The 17500-nt window shown below is 43.6% G+C and overlaps 1 protein-coding gene across 1 annotated transcript in view; it reads right to left on the bottom strand.

The window, feature by feature from the left end:
• The window catches only part of LOC123506673 (nephrin-like), a 128913-nt gene that overhangs the window by 32798 nt on the left and 78615 nt on the right, over positions 1-17500 (bottom strand). Inside the window, 3 exon segments of the mRNA XM_045258925.1 lie at positions 1107-1142; positions 1145-1420; positions 5509-5702. Of these exon segments, the coding sequence (XP_045114860.1) occupies positions 1107-1142; positions 1145-1420; positions 5509-5702 (506 nt within the window).

Here is a 17500-nt window from a genome sequence, read left to right as displayed (position 1 = left end):
CCTTATTTTTCTTGACCTGACCTGACCTAACTTGACCTAGCTCATGTCATAAAACACACACACACACACACACACACACACACACACACACACACACACACACACACACACACACACACACACACACACACACACACACACACACACACACACAGGGATCCTTTATACTCTGACCTTCTCACTAATCTTACCACACGTAAAAAAAGGGATCTAACCTTCCTTGACCTAAGTTCTTTTGACGCCCGCTTGTCTATCACCTTGTAAACTAATCTCCGTGACCTCCTGTGACCTTTCTTCCCGTCCCCTCTTGGCTGCACGACCTACGCAAGTAAAAAAACAGGTAACTCTCTCAGCAATCCAAGTGTGTGTTGAACTTTCCACACACGCGCCTTGAAAATCACCAATTCTTACCTCGTCTTAACTCTCGGGACTGCAACACCCACGCTTCGAGGCTCCTGAGTTACGCCCGTATTCAGAAACGCCTTATCCTCTCACTATGACAATTTTCTAAGGACACAGAGATAACTAGCTGGGTTTTCAAGACAATTTCTCCTTTCAATAAACTAGAAACCTCGCCAGTACATATCAAGAACCATAAGAAATACTAGTATCTTCAAGTATAGCCTTCGGAAAGCAGTGATGGTGAGACAGCAGAGCGTTCCAGAATTCAGGCCTTACTTTATTGTGTTTGTATATCTTTTTCGTTCCTCTACACATCAGCACAAAACCTTCCTTCAGTAGATGTATAATTTGCTTAATACTTTGTTCTTGTCTTGGGAATCTGAACACTCATCGTTACTTTTCCTTTTGTTCCTTCACGTCGCGCTGTTCCCTTGCTTAAACAAACGGCAGGAAAAGAAATAACCATCGTTCAGGTGCGAGGTAATTCTCACCCAACGTGTCAGAGCAATCCGATCTGTACCTTCTCCCTTCATCTCGGCGTTTAGAGCAGCAGAATCTCAGTGTACTATTTATATACTCTATTCGTACCCGCAGTTCACATCAGAGGAATGTATTTCACGCACTATGGTTTTCCCTTCCTCGTTTCTTACCTTCCCTCCTGCCGCTGCTCTGGGAACGTGATGCGCGGCTGACCTAATACTCACAATTCATGTCCAGGGTGACGGTGGTGACGAGCGGCGCGTCAGGTTAGAGTTCATTGCGTGGCAGGTCAGGGTACGGTGAAGGTCCCGCCGCGTTAAAGACGACACCACCAGTCTGTTCGTGACTAGGTCGAACGTCTCCACCTCAGAGGTCATGTCCAGGAGCGCCGATCCCTCCCACCAGGTGACCGTCGGGGGCGGTGACCCTCCTGTGGCTCTGCATGCTAAGCGTAGCGTCTCGCCCTCTGTAAAGGGACCCACAATGCTCCGCGCCTCCACCCCCAGCTCCGTGTACACCGCCAGGCGACGTGGCGGTACTGCAGGGAGAGAGAGAGAGAGAGAGAGAGAGAGAGAGAGAGAGAGAGAGAGAGAGAGAGAGAGAGAGAGGAGGAGGAGGAGGAGGAGGAGGAGGAGGAGGAGGAGGATGGATGTTATTACACAGAATTACATATGTTGAAATAAAATGATAATTCCATGTAGAGATATTGCATTACAATTGGGAGGTTAAAAAATGTGGCGGTACACACACACACACACACACACACACACACACACACACACACACACACACACACACACACACACACACACACAGAGAGAGAGAGAGAGAGAGAGAGAGAGAGAGAGAGAGAGAGAGAGAGAGAGAGAGAGAGAGAGAGAGAGAGAGAGAGAGAGAGAGAGAGAGAGAGAGAGAGAGAGAGAGAGAGAGAGAGAGAGAGAGAGAGAGAGAGACGATTATTATTCGCAATCACACACATAGGAATAAAATTATAATTCCATATGGATAAACGACATTGGAATTAGAGGTTTAAAAATAATTACCTAGAAAATTTTGCGTGGATTACACTAATTAGAGTCACACTAGGCCCTGGATTACACTAATTACCTGGAGCCTAGCTAGATTACCTTGATGAATAAACCTCTTGGTGTCCCGGCGTGGCCAATTAGATGTATCCTTAGAGAGAGAGAGAGAGAGAGAGAGAGAGAGAGAGAGAGAGAGAGAGAGAGAGAGAGAGAGAGAGAGAGAGAGAGAGAGAGAGAGAGAGAGAGAAGAGAGAGAGAGAGAGAGAGAGAGAGAGAGAGAGAGAGAGAGAGAGAGAGAGAGAGAGAGAGAGAGAGAGAGAGAGAGACATTGATTGATTTCTTCCTTTTTGAATTGAGAGAGAGAGAGAGAGAGAGAGAGAGAGAGAGAGAGAGAGAGAGAGAGAGAGAGAGAGAGAGAGAATATCAGCCACCAAAGCCAACTTTAAACACTTAGTCTGTGGGGGAGGGAATTTAATTAGGTGCTACACTTGAAATACTTTAGTACACACACACACACACACACACACACACACACACACACACACACACACACACACACACACACACACGGTGGTTCAGTGGTTAGAGCGCTGGCTTCACAAGCCAGAGGACCGGGGTTCGATTCCCCGGCCGGGTGGAGATATTTGGGTGTGTCTCCTTTCACGTGTAGCCCTTGTTCACTTAGCAGGGAGTAGGTACGGGATGTAGATCGAGGAATTGTGACCTTGTTGTCCCGGTCCCGGTGTGTGGTGTGTGCCTGGTCTCAGGCCTATCCGAAGATCGGAAATAATGACCTCTGAGCTCGTTCCGTCTGTCTCGTCAGAGACTGCAGCAGATCAAACAGTGAAACACACACACGGTGAACCCAACAGAACAGGTGTGTGGCAGGTGTGACGAGCGAATATTCTTGGTCTAGCTGATGGCCGAGTATTCCTACCTTTATGAGGCGTGACCCTAGGCTGTCAGCGTACTCCAGTGCATAATGTAACGCCTCACTCACACCCAGCATTGATATAACGAAGGGAATGCGAAGGAAATGTGGTGTGTTCTTTGTTTGGGTTCTACTGATGGTGGTGGTTGTAGTGGTGGTGGTAGTAGTGGTGGTGGTGGTGGTGGTGGTGGTGTGGTGGTGGTGGTAGTGGTGGTGGTGATGATGGATGTAGTAGTGGTGTTAGTGGTGACAGTAGTTGTGGTGGTGGTGGTGGTGGTGGTGGTGGTGGTGGTGATGATAATAGTAATTGTAGTGGTAATGGTGGTGGTGGTGGTGGTGGTGGTGGTGGTGGTGGTGGTGGTGGTGGTGGTGGTGGTGGTGGTGGTGGTGGTGGTGGTGGTGGTGGTGGTGGTGGTGGTAGTGGTGGTGGTGGTGGTGGTGGTGGTGGTGGTGGTGGTGGTGGTGGTGGTGGTGGTGGTAGTGGTGGTGGTGATAGTAGTGGTGGTAGTGGTGGTGGTAGTGGTGGTGGTGGTGGTAGTGGTGGTGGTGGTGGTGGTGGTGGTGGTGGTGGTGGTGGTGGTGGTGGTGGTGGTGGTGGTGGTGGTGGTGGTGGTGGTGGTGGTGGTGGTGGTGTGGTGGTGGTGGTGGTGATAGTGGTGGTGGTGGTGGTGGTGGTGGTGGTGGTGGTAGTGGTGGTGATGGTGGTAGTTATTGTCTTCATCCAGAGTTTTCCCATTTTCTTTTTGTTTTTTTCATATCTTTTCATATCCTTTTCTTATTTTCTTCCTTTTTCTTTCTTTCTTTTTCGTGCATTTTGTGGATGGTTTCTTGATTTCTTTGCTGTTTTTCCCTTTTTATAGTTTTTCCTTTAATTTTCTTGTTGTTCTTGTTCTTCTCGCTGTTGTTGTTGTTGTTGTTGTTGCTGTTGTTGTTGTTGCTGTTGTTGCTATTCTCCTTCTTCTTGTTCTTGTTCTTGTTCTTGTTCTTGTTCTTCTTGTTGTTGTTCTTCTTCTTTACCTTCCTCACCTCGTCGTCGTCGTGTCGTTCTCCTCCTCCTCCTCCTCCTCCTCCTCCTCCTCCTCCTCCTCCTCCTTCTGCAGCAGTTTTTCCTCCTCAGCGCCTCACGACCTTTCTGTTTCTCGTCACGGATCATGAATACTGAGAGGAGGAGGAGAAGGAGGAAACGGTGGCAGGAGCAACTTATATACATCCTTGCATAAATATTTCCCTTCACGTCTAGCCTTTTTATAGAGTATTTCGTCACAAATCTTCTGAAGGTGAACTGGTGAGGAAAAGCAGAGGTAAATAACTGGATGTCGAGGAATACAGTTGCTGGAAGTGTGTATATATAGAGGTAGAAAAGGGAATTGTAGTTGGCGAATGCTTGGAGGTACATAGCGGAAAATGTTTTAAAGTGAAAAGTGTAAAACATACTGAGAAGATAAATAAAAGTGTCAAAGGTGTACTGATGAGGAAAGAAGGTGCTACAGGTATATAAGTAGATGAATGTTTGGAGGTATGTAGTGTAAGTTGCTTTTAAAGTGAAAGGTGTAAAGGGATACTGAGAAGAAATAAATATAGTGTTACAAGTGTATTGATGAATAAATGAAGGTGCTACTGGTATATTGACATGAAACAGGTATTGAGAGTGTATTTAAGAAGAGAAATTTGACTGCTAAGTATAGTGAAAGGGAACTGTAGGTGTTAAAGGGGTGTTAGTGAGGAAAATAGGCGTTATAGATGAACTGATAAGGAAAAGAAATTGTGGCATATGTAGTAAAGTGGAAGAGCAAATTGTATGGTTGTTGATGTGAGAAATGATGTCAGTAGCATTTTTACGAGAGACAAGAGCTGTTAGAGGGATGAATTAATGAAAAAAAAGGCCTTAATAGGAGAAAAACTAATAACAAGCATCTTAGCAAATGAATAAGAGGTGAAAAAAATAAAGTGAGAAAAATAGATACAAAGAAGTGAATGAATAAGAAAATCAGCAAACTCAGATGTCGGACAGGTAAGGAAGGCGAGAAAGAGAAAGATGAAAGACGATCAAGGCACAGAAGGTGGAATCGAACAGAACAGAGATTGATGTGTCTGACTGAAGAGTGTCACGAGAACAAGGTCACATCAATGGCTGGTGGCGAGAGAGCACGTAGGTGGAAGAAAACTCGTGTACGTATGTGTATAAGTCTATTCTTCAATGCGACCAGTGTATAATAAGGTCAGACGCTCGAGTTAATTTTTTCCATCTGTTTCTCTTCATTATGGACTCTTCCTGTAGTCCAAGTTTATGCATGTCACTCTTCAACACGTCTTTCCATCTTATCTATCTACCCACACTCCTCCCCGTAACTAGTATCAGCATTGCCTTCTTCACTAGTTCCTCCTCATCTCTTCTCTTCATATGTCCAAAGTATATCAACATTGCCTTGTATATGTTTGATCCCTTCAGCACCATGACGCGTTTTCATATTCATTCTGCTTACTATTTGGTGATTCTACACGGGTTAAACTTATGTCGGGATTAAAATAGTGAAGACTCTGGCCATCAATCTTCTGACCTCCATAGACGCTTCCTAATGTAAATAAAATCGTCTAATCATACAACAAATCATGCCGTAAAAAATGCGCCCCAGTACTGAAGGGGTTAAGTCTGTATCCTCAGTGACTTACCTATAACAGTGAGGTTGGTGGTGTAGGTGAGTGTGGGGCTTTTCTTGAACATCACCCTGCAGCGATAGGTTCCTTCGTCCTCAGCCTGGATGTTCTGAATAGTGAGGGTGGCGGTGGAGGGGTGGAAAGAGGCCCGGGACTCCAGAACACTCGGGTTGACCCAGTGCGATGGCCTAGCTCCCCTTGCGTCGTAGCTGCGAGGGGAAGAGGAGAAAGGCGAGTGAGGGATGGGTTTCAGGTGAGGGGAGGCTTGAGTGCTGGCGGTGAGAGGCTGAGGGGATAAGTAAGGGGAAAGATGGGAAAGTTAGGAAGGCTATCGCAGGAAAGGATAGGAAGTGAGTAGAGAAATAAAGGATGTAAGAGAGTGTGTGAAGGGCAGATGGAGAGGAATGAGTGGAGGCGAGAGGAGGATGGCAAGGGGAAAGAGAAAGATGTAAAGTAAGGATAAGGATGTGATAGGGTTCGTGAAGGCGGTAAGAGGCATGAGGGGAGAGCGTGAGAGATAAGGTGATGGTGAGGGAATAAAGGGAGAGATCAGAGAAGGGAAGGATGGAATACATATGAGATAGATACAAGCGTTACCTGCTTTTCTCTTTCAACTGTTCCTTTTCATCACCTTTACTTACACCTTGTACTTTCTCATTAAACATTAGTCTTTTTAGTATATCCTCTCCATAACTTATCACTCCACACACTTCTATCTCCATTGCTTATCATTTACCAATCTACTTGTATATATATATCACCTTTATTTTCACCTCTATTATCATTTATATCTCCCTTAAACCTTAGACACTCATACTTCCACTCCATAACTTCTAATCCCTTCACCTGCTTCCTTCAAAACTTATTAATTACCAACCTATTTGCATATATCACTTTATTTTCACCTTTATTATCACCTTGTATTTCTCCCTCAAAACTCAGACTCTCATACCTCCACTCCATAACTCAAGACACTCCACACACTTCCCACACACTTCCACTCCACACTCTCGTAAACACCTCACACACTTTCACTCCATAGATTCAGGTACTTCATATTGTTGCACTCCATATACTCCTGAGTTACGACGCCTGACAGTGACGGAGTAGGGAGCACTAAAGGTGAAAAGTTAGAGGAATGGGGACTGGCGCCACATTTACGCCGTTATAGATGTGAGGGAACGTGAGGAAGCTACATGTGGGGAGTATTGATGGGGGAAAGGAAGTAGATGGGGCTGTAGAAGCATAAAGACAAGGGTTCTCATGGGGGTGATGGGTATTGACACACACACACACACACACACACACACACACACACACACACACACACACACACACACACACACACACACACACACACACACACACACACACACACACACACACACACACACACACACACAGTCAACGTATTTCAAGTGTAGATATACTGTAAGTATTGTACCGAGAAGCGAGCGATGCACTGAAAAATTTATATATGGACTTTGAACTACAGTATATATACATTCCTCCGCCTCACCTGTACCTTTCCTCTCAGAGTATTTTTATCCCTCAGAATCCGGGTTAGATCTTGGTGTGAAGTGAAAATAGCGTCTTCTTTTTTATCTCTTTGTAGAACGAAAGATTTTAAAGCACATTATAAAGTACAATGCGTAAATCAGCCAAGTGAATTAATAAAACTGCATAATCTTAGTTCAGGGAAAATATTGAAAAAAAAGAAAGAAAATAAAACTACCGAATTTCCGGAGTTTGATATGAAAAAAATATTAAGTGAGATATATATTTTGTTTTAGTTTCTATCTTCTTACCCTTACTCTGTCCGACTCCCTCATGCAAGACCTAACCAGTACTCTCAATCATTCATACCTTTCTCTAGTAAACTCTGGAACTCTGGAACTTCTGTTTTTTTAACTTCCTATGAATTGACTTCACTTAAGAGAGAGGTTTAAAAACATTTATCCTTTCTTTCGACTAACTCTTTCGGACTTGCATGGGAACTGGCAATTAAGTGTTTTATATATATATATATATATATATATATATATATATATATATATATATATATATATATATATATATATATATATATATATATATATATATATATATATATATATATATATATATATATATATATATATATATATATATATATATTTTCTTGTTGCTCTAGGCCAGCTTCCCCCTTACATTAAAAAGATAGTTACAACGAATAGTGAGTGCATTGGGTGAGTGGATTAAGCCAATCTTCACCGGCCTGGCTTAGGACATCCTGAGGGCTCCGTTAACAAGGTCACAACTTATCGCCTTACGTCCATTACCTCCACACTTTTAGGTCAACAGGCGCTTAACAAGGTACAGTGGAACCATGCGTGCTTTGGGGTCCGAGGGGTCTCCAAGCGCACGGGTTCGAATCCTGTCCACGGTCCGAGTGCAGGTTGGGCTTCCTCAATCGGGGCAACGGTTTCCTAGTGGGTGGGCTTTGAGATAGGAGGTACCCTAAAAAGTATCCCCTTTAGCCCATCAATTCCCGTGAAAAGTCCACATGGTAGAAATAAAAAAACAAAGAAAACATCAAGGTCGCGACTCTTAAGGTCACAATTTCCTTTATCTAAACTTTCTTGGCTTCACATGCGCTTCAATAAGAAAAAAAAGTAGATAGAAATAAAATAAAATAGTAATAGTTCAGTGTCCGAGATGGCAGGCAGTAGGCGGGCAGTGAGCGAGGGGAGGGGACAGGTGGCGGGGCTTAAACAATATTGGGCGCGGCGGGGCGGGAGGGCATCGGTCTGGAGGCAATTGTCCGGTAAACACGCCCGACAAAAAAGAGGAGGAGAAGAATGACAAGGAGAAGGAAGAGGAGGAGGAGGAGGAGGAGGAGGAGGAGGAGGAGGAGGAGGAGGTGAAGGAGATGAATGAAAGAAAACAAAGGTACTTGAAATGAGAAGTACACACACACACACACACACACACACACACACACACACACACACACACACACACACACACACACATATTGATAGAATTTTCTGAGAGACATATAATTTGCTAAGGAATATTGGAGTAGCATTTCACTACATGAACAAAGAAATAATGAAGAAATTGATAAGTACTATAATAAGACCCAGATTGGAATATGCAGTAGTTGTGTGGACTCCCCATAAAAAGAAACACATAAGGAAGTTAGAAAGACTACAAAAAATGGCTCCAAGAATGGTTCCAGAATTTGAAAGGATGACATATGAGGAGAGACTAAAGGCTATGGATCTACCAACCCTGGAACAGAGAAGGGAGAGAGGGGATCTGATACAAGTTTATAAATTGATCAACGGAATGGACCAAGTGGATAATGAGAAACTGATCCTGAGAGAAGAATATGACACTCGGAGCACAAGATCGCATAGTAAAAAGCTGAGAAACGGAAGATGTCTCAGAGATGTTAAAAAAATATAGTTTCCCACAAAGATGTGTTGAGACGTGGAACAGTTTGAGTGAAGAAGTGGTGTCAACAACGATAGTGCATAGTTTTAAAGAAAATTTGGATAAGTGTAGATATGGAGACGGGGCCACACGAGCATAAAGCCCAGGCTCTGTAAAACTACAACTACACACACACACACACACACACACACACACACACACACACACACACACACACACACACACACACACACACACACACACACACACACACACACACGCCATCTATGCCTGTCAGGTGGAAAATAACTGGAAAATGGATATAAAACACTGGGAATTGATGAAAATACTGACGGTGATTCACTGTCAGGTCGGTCTCTGTCTGGGTCAGTGGCGTTGCTCGAGTGCTTTTGTGTTTGAGTAATAAGACATTAGTGAAGACGGTGAAGGATGGTCAATTCGAGTAGCTGACCCTATTACAGAGGGAATAAGGTCCTCTGAAGAAGGTGAAGGATAGTTTTCATGAACTCATAGCAAATAGTTGGTGTGTTGGTAATGAAAATGAAGGGTTGTAAAGTGTACGCTTGTCACTACACACGACCAGCCAGTAGCAGGCCAAAGAGTTGATCCCTTGACTGGCTCCACCCTGAAGGAGGAGGATGGCTTCTATGTATGTATCTTTAGCTATCATTAATAGAGTATACTACATACTACTACTACTACTACTACTACTACTACTACTACTACTACAACTATTACAACTGCTGTTCCTGCTACTAGATGATAATAATTATGTGCAAAGTGATACAGGTTGAGCTGTGTCCCTTTACTTAATTAATGGCCACTATATCACGATGAGAGAGAGAGAGAGAGAGAGAGAGAGAGAGAGAGAGAGAGAGAGAGAGAGAGAGAATGGTGGGGAGGCATGTACTGTGTTATTAATGAATATCAACACGTTCTGCCTAATATGAAGCTTGTGTGTGTGTGTGTGTGTGTGTGTGTGTGTGTGTGTGTGTGTGTGTGTGTGTGTGTGTGGGGATCGTCTCTCGCTTCTTATATATCCGTTGCCATCCATCATTTACATCTTTAATCTCTTTCTTTTCTGTCCCTCTCGTTCATTAATTGTGTGCGAGCCGCTATCTATTCCCTCTTATCTGCAACTGTCCGCGTGTGTGTGTGTGTGTGTGTGTGTGTGTGTGTGTGTGTGTGTGTGTCTCCGAGCACATACACACTAATACAACTAATGGGATGTTTTAGCATAGCAGTGCAGTATATAGTCTATTGTGTTACGGTTAATAGTAAAAGCTATAACATTATGCCATATTATTATAGTGTCACGTTGATATTTACCGGTAGAGATGTATATTAGTAAGTGTAGGAGAGCGCTGTGCTATAAAACAAAACATACTGCTATTGTGAAGTAAGACTCGGTATGGAGAAGCACTGGAGGGAAGGTAAGGATTAAAAAGCACCGAAATAAAAGCACGGGAGACTTAAGATTAGCATGGGAGCTTAGATTGACTGCGCTGGGAAGTGTAGCACAGGAAGGCAATCGTGGGGAAACGAGACAAGACAAGTGAAGTTCGTTCGTAAAAGAGGAAAGAAAGTTACAGAAGGGAAAGAATGTTTTTAAAAGGAGAAAGGAAGAATAAGATGTGAAGACAGACAGAGAGAGAGAGAGAGAGAGAGAGAGAGAGAGAGAGAGAGAGATGAGAGGCAAAGAAATTTATTACCATCGAAGGGAATTTAGATTTTTCTCAGGATAAGAAAATGCAACGTAGACAAATAAAGAAAACGGAACATGGAGAATTTTACAGGCTAGACAGACACACACACACAGAGAGAGAGAGAGAGAGAGAGAGAGAGAGAGAGAGAGAGAGAGAGAGAGAGAGAGAATGAAAATTACAATACAGCAGAGAGATTGCGAGTTAAATGGGTCATATGTAAAAATTGTAACAGGTGAAATATTAAACACAGATTTGTAGCAAGGGAAGAGTCACTGAAACAGAATGATTTAACTACGAGCTGGAAACAAAAAAGGGAGGAATGAAAAGCGCTAATTTAGGAAAGGAGGAGGGGAGAGAGAAGGACAAAGGAGAGTTTTCACCGACGAAGGAATGTGAACGACGTGAGTGATAAGGAAAGAAACGAAGGAGACGATGGAGAGAAGAGTGCAGCCAACTATGGTATGAGTTTTTTTTAAGAAACTTAAGATAAAAAGAAGATGCGAACGATAAAGGGAAAAACTCTACTGTGAATATTTTTGCTTTAGATAATTAATTTGTCTTTTTTTTAATATGAATGCTGTTGAATTAAATGAAAGGAAGTTTGTGAATATTAAGAGGAAAAGAATAGCAGAAAGATAAAGAGAAAAATTAATAATGCATAAAATAAATCGATGCTTGGATGTATATATGTATGTATGTATGTATGAATGAGTCTTCCTGCCGTTTGCCGCTGTCATGTACGTATGAAGGCTTCATTAGGTTAGGTTAGATTAGCTTAGGTTTTCATGGCTTTTATGGATAACTATCACACACACACACACACACACACACACACACACACACACACGCCCGGTAGCTCAGTGGTTAGAGCGCTGGCTTCACAAGCCAGAGGACCGGGGTTCTATTCCCCGGCCGGGTGGAGATATTTGGGTGTGTCTCCTTTCACGTGTAGCCCCTGTTCACCTAGCAGTGAGTAGGTACGGGATGTAAATCGAGGAGTTGTGACCTTGTTGTCCCGGTGTGTGGTGTGTGCCTGGTCTCAGGCCTATCCGAAGATCGGAAATAATGAGCTCTAAGCTCGTTCCGTAAGGTAGCGTCTGGCTGTCTCGTCAGAGACTGCAGCAGATCAAACAGTGAAACACACACACACACACACACACACTGGCAGTCTGACATGTGTGGGTTTCTTCTGGCACACATCCATAAACCTCTCACGGCGCGGCACAAGTGGACAGTCACGGCGGATCAGCGCTGTCACAACACACGAGGGGCATTGTACAGGTAAAGATTGTGTGGCCGGGGATCGAAGTAGTGACGTCACGAGGATTATTTGCAGCTGTGTGTGTATGTGTGTGTGTGTGTGTGTGTGTGTGTAATTCACCACGGTCGCCTGCTGGTCACCCAGCCAGTCTTTCCTATTACGGAGCGAGCTCAGAGCTCATAGACCGATCTTCGGGTAGGACTGAGACCACATCACACATAACACACACCGGGAAAGCGAGGCCACAACCCCGAGTTACATCCCGTACTGTGTGTGTGTGTGTGTGTGTGTGTGTGTTTGAAGAATACATACATACATACATACATACTTCTAACCTTGCTGTTCATGAAAAGCCATAGAAAACGTAACCTGACCTAACTTAACCTAATTCAACCTGTAACCTAATGCAATTCTAAGGAAATGCTTAAACTTTGGACCGTAAATGTTAATAAGAAACTTTCATATGTACATACATTAATACAAATATACGTATATGTAAGTACGTATGCATCATGTATACACAGACATTTAGTGAAGTGCGTATGAGTCTCCACAATATATCACAGTCATACTTAACCCCTTCAGTACTATGACACATCTTCATATTCATTCTGCGTACTATTTGGCGATTTTATACAACTTCAGAAACTCACGTAGGGAATTAGAATAGTGAAAACTGTGAATCATTACTTTTTAACTTCCATGGACCCTTCCTAATGTCAATAAAATCGTCTAATCACTCCCAAAAACTCATGGTAAAAATGCGTCCCGGTACTGAAGGGTTTAATCAAACCAATCTTTTCTCTCCGCCAAGTATGCGTACACAGATTAAGCGCCGTGTTAGTATATATGTCCATTTGTGTATTTTTTCCCATAACCTTAAGTATTTCCAGAATTAAACGTTACAGGTTAATTTTTCGGTCACTACACCGGCAAAATAAGTAATTCATGTTTCCAGTACAGTCATTTGCTGCATTTAATTACTCGGGAATTGCACAAAAAAAAAAAAGAGTTGATATGAACACATCCAATTTGTTCCGCGGCGTGGACAGCTGTTAGTTCTACCTGTGCTAGTGTTACTTACCTGCGTTATTACCTGTGTGCTGGGGTTACCTGGGTGTTGTGTTACCTGTATTACCTTGTGTTGAAATTAATGTCATCTGGTGTCAGTGTTACGTGTTTTGTGATTACCTGCGCTGGGTTACCTGGCGCTTGTGTTACCTGTATTACCTTGTGTTAGAATTAGAGTCATGTGGTGTTTGTGTTACGTGTTTTGTGATTACCTGTGCTGGGTTACCTTTGTGTTGTGTTACCTGGTGTTGAAATAGTGTTATCTGGTATTACTTATCGGTGTTATTAATGGTGTTAGTATCACCTGTCTTACCTGCTGTTAGTATTGCATAGTGTTAATGTTACATATCCAGTCTCTCTCTCTCTCTCTCTCTCTCTCTCTCTCTCTCTCTCTCTCTCTCTCTCTCTCTCTCTCTCTCTCTCTCTCTCTCTCTCTCTCTCTCTCTCTCAACATAAGGATAATCTGAAGCGAAGACAAAAATAGTTTGAAAAGTGAATTGAAAAGATTTGTGATGTGAAAATTGAAAGTGTGAGTTTAGTTTTCACTTGAATCTGGATCTTGAGAGAGAGAGAGAGAGAGAGAGAGAGAGAGAGAGAGAGAGAGAGAGAGAGAGAGAGAGAGAGAGAGAGAGAGAGAGAGAGAGAGAGAGAGAGAGAGAGAGAGACGAGATAGACGAGATGAGACCAAATGAAAACCAGACGAGGGAAAAAGAAAGACTACGCCAGACAAAGAGAAGCAAAAAAGAAAAAAGAAAAAAAAAGAAAAAAAAAAAAGAAAGATAAATGAAGAGATCCCAAAAAATTCGGCGGAGCTTCTTCTGTACTCCACGTCTTCCTTGATGGAGAGACAAGGCAGGTCAGACAGAAGCCGCAGGGAGGTCAAGAAGAGGAGGAGGAGGAGGAGGAGACAAGGAGGAGTAGGAGGAAGAGGAGAAGGAGAAACCGCGGCGTGTGGCTAAAACAAAGACACAAAGACAGATTGACCTCACAGCAAAAAAATAAGTTCTAATGGTGATGACGAGGCAGAGAGGCGAATAACAATAAACAAAGGATGAGGGATCTTGTAGACGTCAAGAGAGAGAGAGAGAGAGAGAGAGAGAGAGAGAGAGAGAGAGAGAGAGGAGAGAGATTAATCGTTTCTAGTTATTTTAAGAATTTTAAGAAGTCAGGTGAAAAGGGATTAACTGTTTGTATATTCAGTACCGGGATACCTGACTCCTACCTGACTTCTTACCTGACACCTGCTCGACACATTGTTTTATTGCTACGGTGTCCTTAATTAATAGGCTCGTGGCAGGTGCGTAGGTGTGAAAGATGCTCAGTACCTATTGCTGGTGTTTGGTGAATCTTGATAGGTGTAAAGGATAGGTAGGTGGTGAAGTGATTGTGTTTGTTGTTGTTGTTTGTTGTTGTTGTTGTTGTTGTTGTTGTTGTTGTTGTTGTTGTTGTTGTTGTTATGAGGGAGGAAAGCATATCTCGAGATTTCTTCTATAACGTTAATGTCTGCTAAACAACAGCATCAACAGCAGTTACTTCCTATACTATTATCATCCTCCTCCTCCTCCTCCTCCTCCTCCTCCTCCTCCTCCTCCTCCTCCTCCTCCTCCTCCTCCTCCTCCTCCTCCTCCTCCTCCTCCTCCTCCTACTTATTGTTGTTGGTCTTATTAAACTCACTACTACTACTACTACTACTACTACTACTACTACTACTACTACTACTACTACTACTACTACTACTACTACTACTACTACTTCTTCTTCTTCTTCTTCTTCTTCTTCTTCTTCTTCTTCTTCTTCTTCTTCTTCTTCTTCTTCTTCTTCTTCTTCTTCTTCTTCTTCTTCTTCTTCTTCTTCTTCTTCTTCTTCTTCTTCTTCTTCTTCTTCTTCTTCTTCTTCTTCTTCTTCTTCTTCTTCTTCTTCTTCTTCTTCTTCTTCTTCTTCTTCTTCTTCTTCTTCTTCTTCTTCTTCTTCTTCTTCTTCTTCTTCTTCTTCTTCTTCTTCTTCTTCTTCTTCTTCTTCTTCTTCTACCACCACCACCACTACTACTACTACTACTACTACTACTACCACCACCACCACCACCACTACTACTACTACCACAACCACCACCACTCCTCCTACTCCTACTCTTACTACTACTACTACTACTACTACTACTACTACTACTACTACTACTACTACTACTACTACTATCACCACCGCTATTTCTACTCCTCCCACTACACTTTTTATTGACGTTCTGAACTTGCACACTCACTTACCCACCTACCCTCGTATCTGCCTCACCATCGCACCCTCATCATCTCTCCCCCACCTGCCGAGGAATCTGGCAATACACCTGACTCTCTTTACTCACCATCCTAATTTACCTTACCTGCTTATTTACTTTGCCTCACCAGGGCACCTAGCCGGCACCCACCAATCCACCTGGTCTCCTGCTCTCCTGCTCTCCTCTCGGCTACTCATTCCCACGCAGTATAAGGCATAAGAGACCAGAGGGGACGTGGGAAAAAATAGCAGTAGAAATCTCCGCATTCCCAAGCACACATGCACACACATGCACGCACACACAAAGCCGCTTACACCTACGTATTCACACATATACAGACACACATACGTCTGTAGATAAGTGGATGGAAACGATAGATTAGATTGTGTAAGATAATTAAACAGGTAGATCAAGTAACCGAAACAAATAAACGCAGAATTGAAAAGGTGAATATAGGAGGGAGACGAAAAAGAAATGGTGATATGCGATAACTTTTACAAACAAGCTCGATAACAAGTCACCACCTTATTGAACACGATGAGTGCGATAAAAAGTGCAATTGGTCGAATAAACAACGTAAACAACTCATTAATGTAATAAGATAGATAGACCAGGTGGCAAGGGAAGACAGAGGCCGGTGAACGATACTTAGATACTTTGAGCCCTACAACCATTACCTAACGTAACGTAACCTAACCTAACCTACCTAACCTGATCGTAAGCTAATCTAACCTAACCTAACCTAACCTGATCGTAAGCTAATCTAACCTAACCTAACTTAACCTTACCTTGATGTAACCTAACCTAACCTTACGTAGCCTAACCAGATCTAAACTAACTTAACCTAACCCAACCTAACCTAACCATAACCTAAACTTAGCCAAACTTACCCTAACCATAACTAACCTAACTTAACCTAACCTACAACCATTACAAGCCGGGAAGTGGAATGCATCACCAGAGACTCGCCACAGAGAACTGACTGGCCGGAAGGAATTCACCTGACACTTTTCCAGGAGGTAATTTTCCAGCGAGCAGCCTCCATGTCGTCAGGTGTTCGCTCCGCCGCTGCTGCCACCGCCGCCACCGCCGCCACACACAGACGCCAAGAAGCTTAAGCCTGAGTCAGTAATTGGCTTTCCCTAGGTTTGGCTAAGGAGACACGCGCCGCTGGGAGTGATAGGATGGTGGGTGATGGAGTGGTGAGGCTGATTGGTGATGGAGTGACTTGGTGATGATGGTGATGGTGGTGGTATTGATGTGACAGTGATAGGGTGGTGGTGGTGACAGGTGGTGGTATTGGTGATGTGACAGTGATAGGGTAATGTGATGGTGGTACTAGTGGTGATATTGATGATGTGACAGTGATAGGGTAATGTGATGGTGGAGTGGTGATGGTGGTGGTATTGGTGATAGGGTAATTTGATGGTGGTGGTAAAAAGTGGTGATGGTGGTGATATTGGTGATGTGACAGTGATAGGGTAATGTGATGGTGGTGGTAGTGATAGGTGGTGATGGTGGTGGTAAAGTGGTGATGGTGGTGGTGGTGATAAGTGGTGATGGTGGAGTGGTGATGGTGGTGGTAATGTGGTGATGGTGGTGGTGGTGATAGGTGGTGATGGTGGAGGTAGTGTGGTGGTGGTGGTGATGGTGGAGTGGTGCTGGTGGTGGTAATGTGGTGATGGTGGTGGTGATGATAGTGGTGATGGTGGTGGTAATGTGGTGATGGTGGTGGTGATAGGTGGTGATGGTGGAGTGGTGGTGTTGGTGGTAATGTGGTGGCGGTGGTGGTGGTGATAGGTGGTGATGGTGGTGAATGTGGTGATGGTGGTGGTGGTGATAGGTGGTGATGGTGGTGGCAATGTAGTGGTGGTGGTGATAGGTGGTGATGGTGGAGTGGTGGTGGTGATAGGTGGTGATGGTGGAGTGGTGCTGGTGGTGGTAACGTGGTGATGGTGGTGGTGGTGAAAGGTGATGATGGCGATACGGTAGCATGTGGAAGGGAGTAATGGGGAATGATAGAGGTAATGGGTCGTAGTCTCAAGCCCTTTAGCGTCTTCCTCTGCCGGTTTAATAGGTTACAGTGGAAATGATTGGACCTTTAGAGGTATTTTCTTGATTTAAGTGATAGTTAAACAACGATTCCGCTCCATTAAAGAGAAAGAGAGAGAGGGAAAAGGGAACTACTTAAATAATCATTATCTCTGACCTTTAAAAACCATCCCAGTGAAAGGGCAGTGTTATTATCCCCGCCTAAGA

Source organism: Portunus trituberculatus, chromosome 20 (genome assembly GCF_017591435.1).
Source record: "Portunus trituberculatus isolate SZX2019 chromosome 20, ASM1759143v1, whole genome shotgun sequence".
NCBI classification, from domain to species: domain Eukaryota; kingdom Metazoa; phylum Arthropoda; class Malacostraca; order Decapoda; family Portunidae; genus Portunus; species Portunus trituberculatus.
Note: the sequence above shows the minus strand (reverse complement) of the source record. Positions and strands in the feature narration are given on the sequence as shown.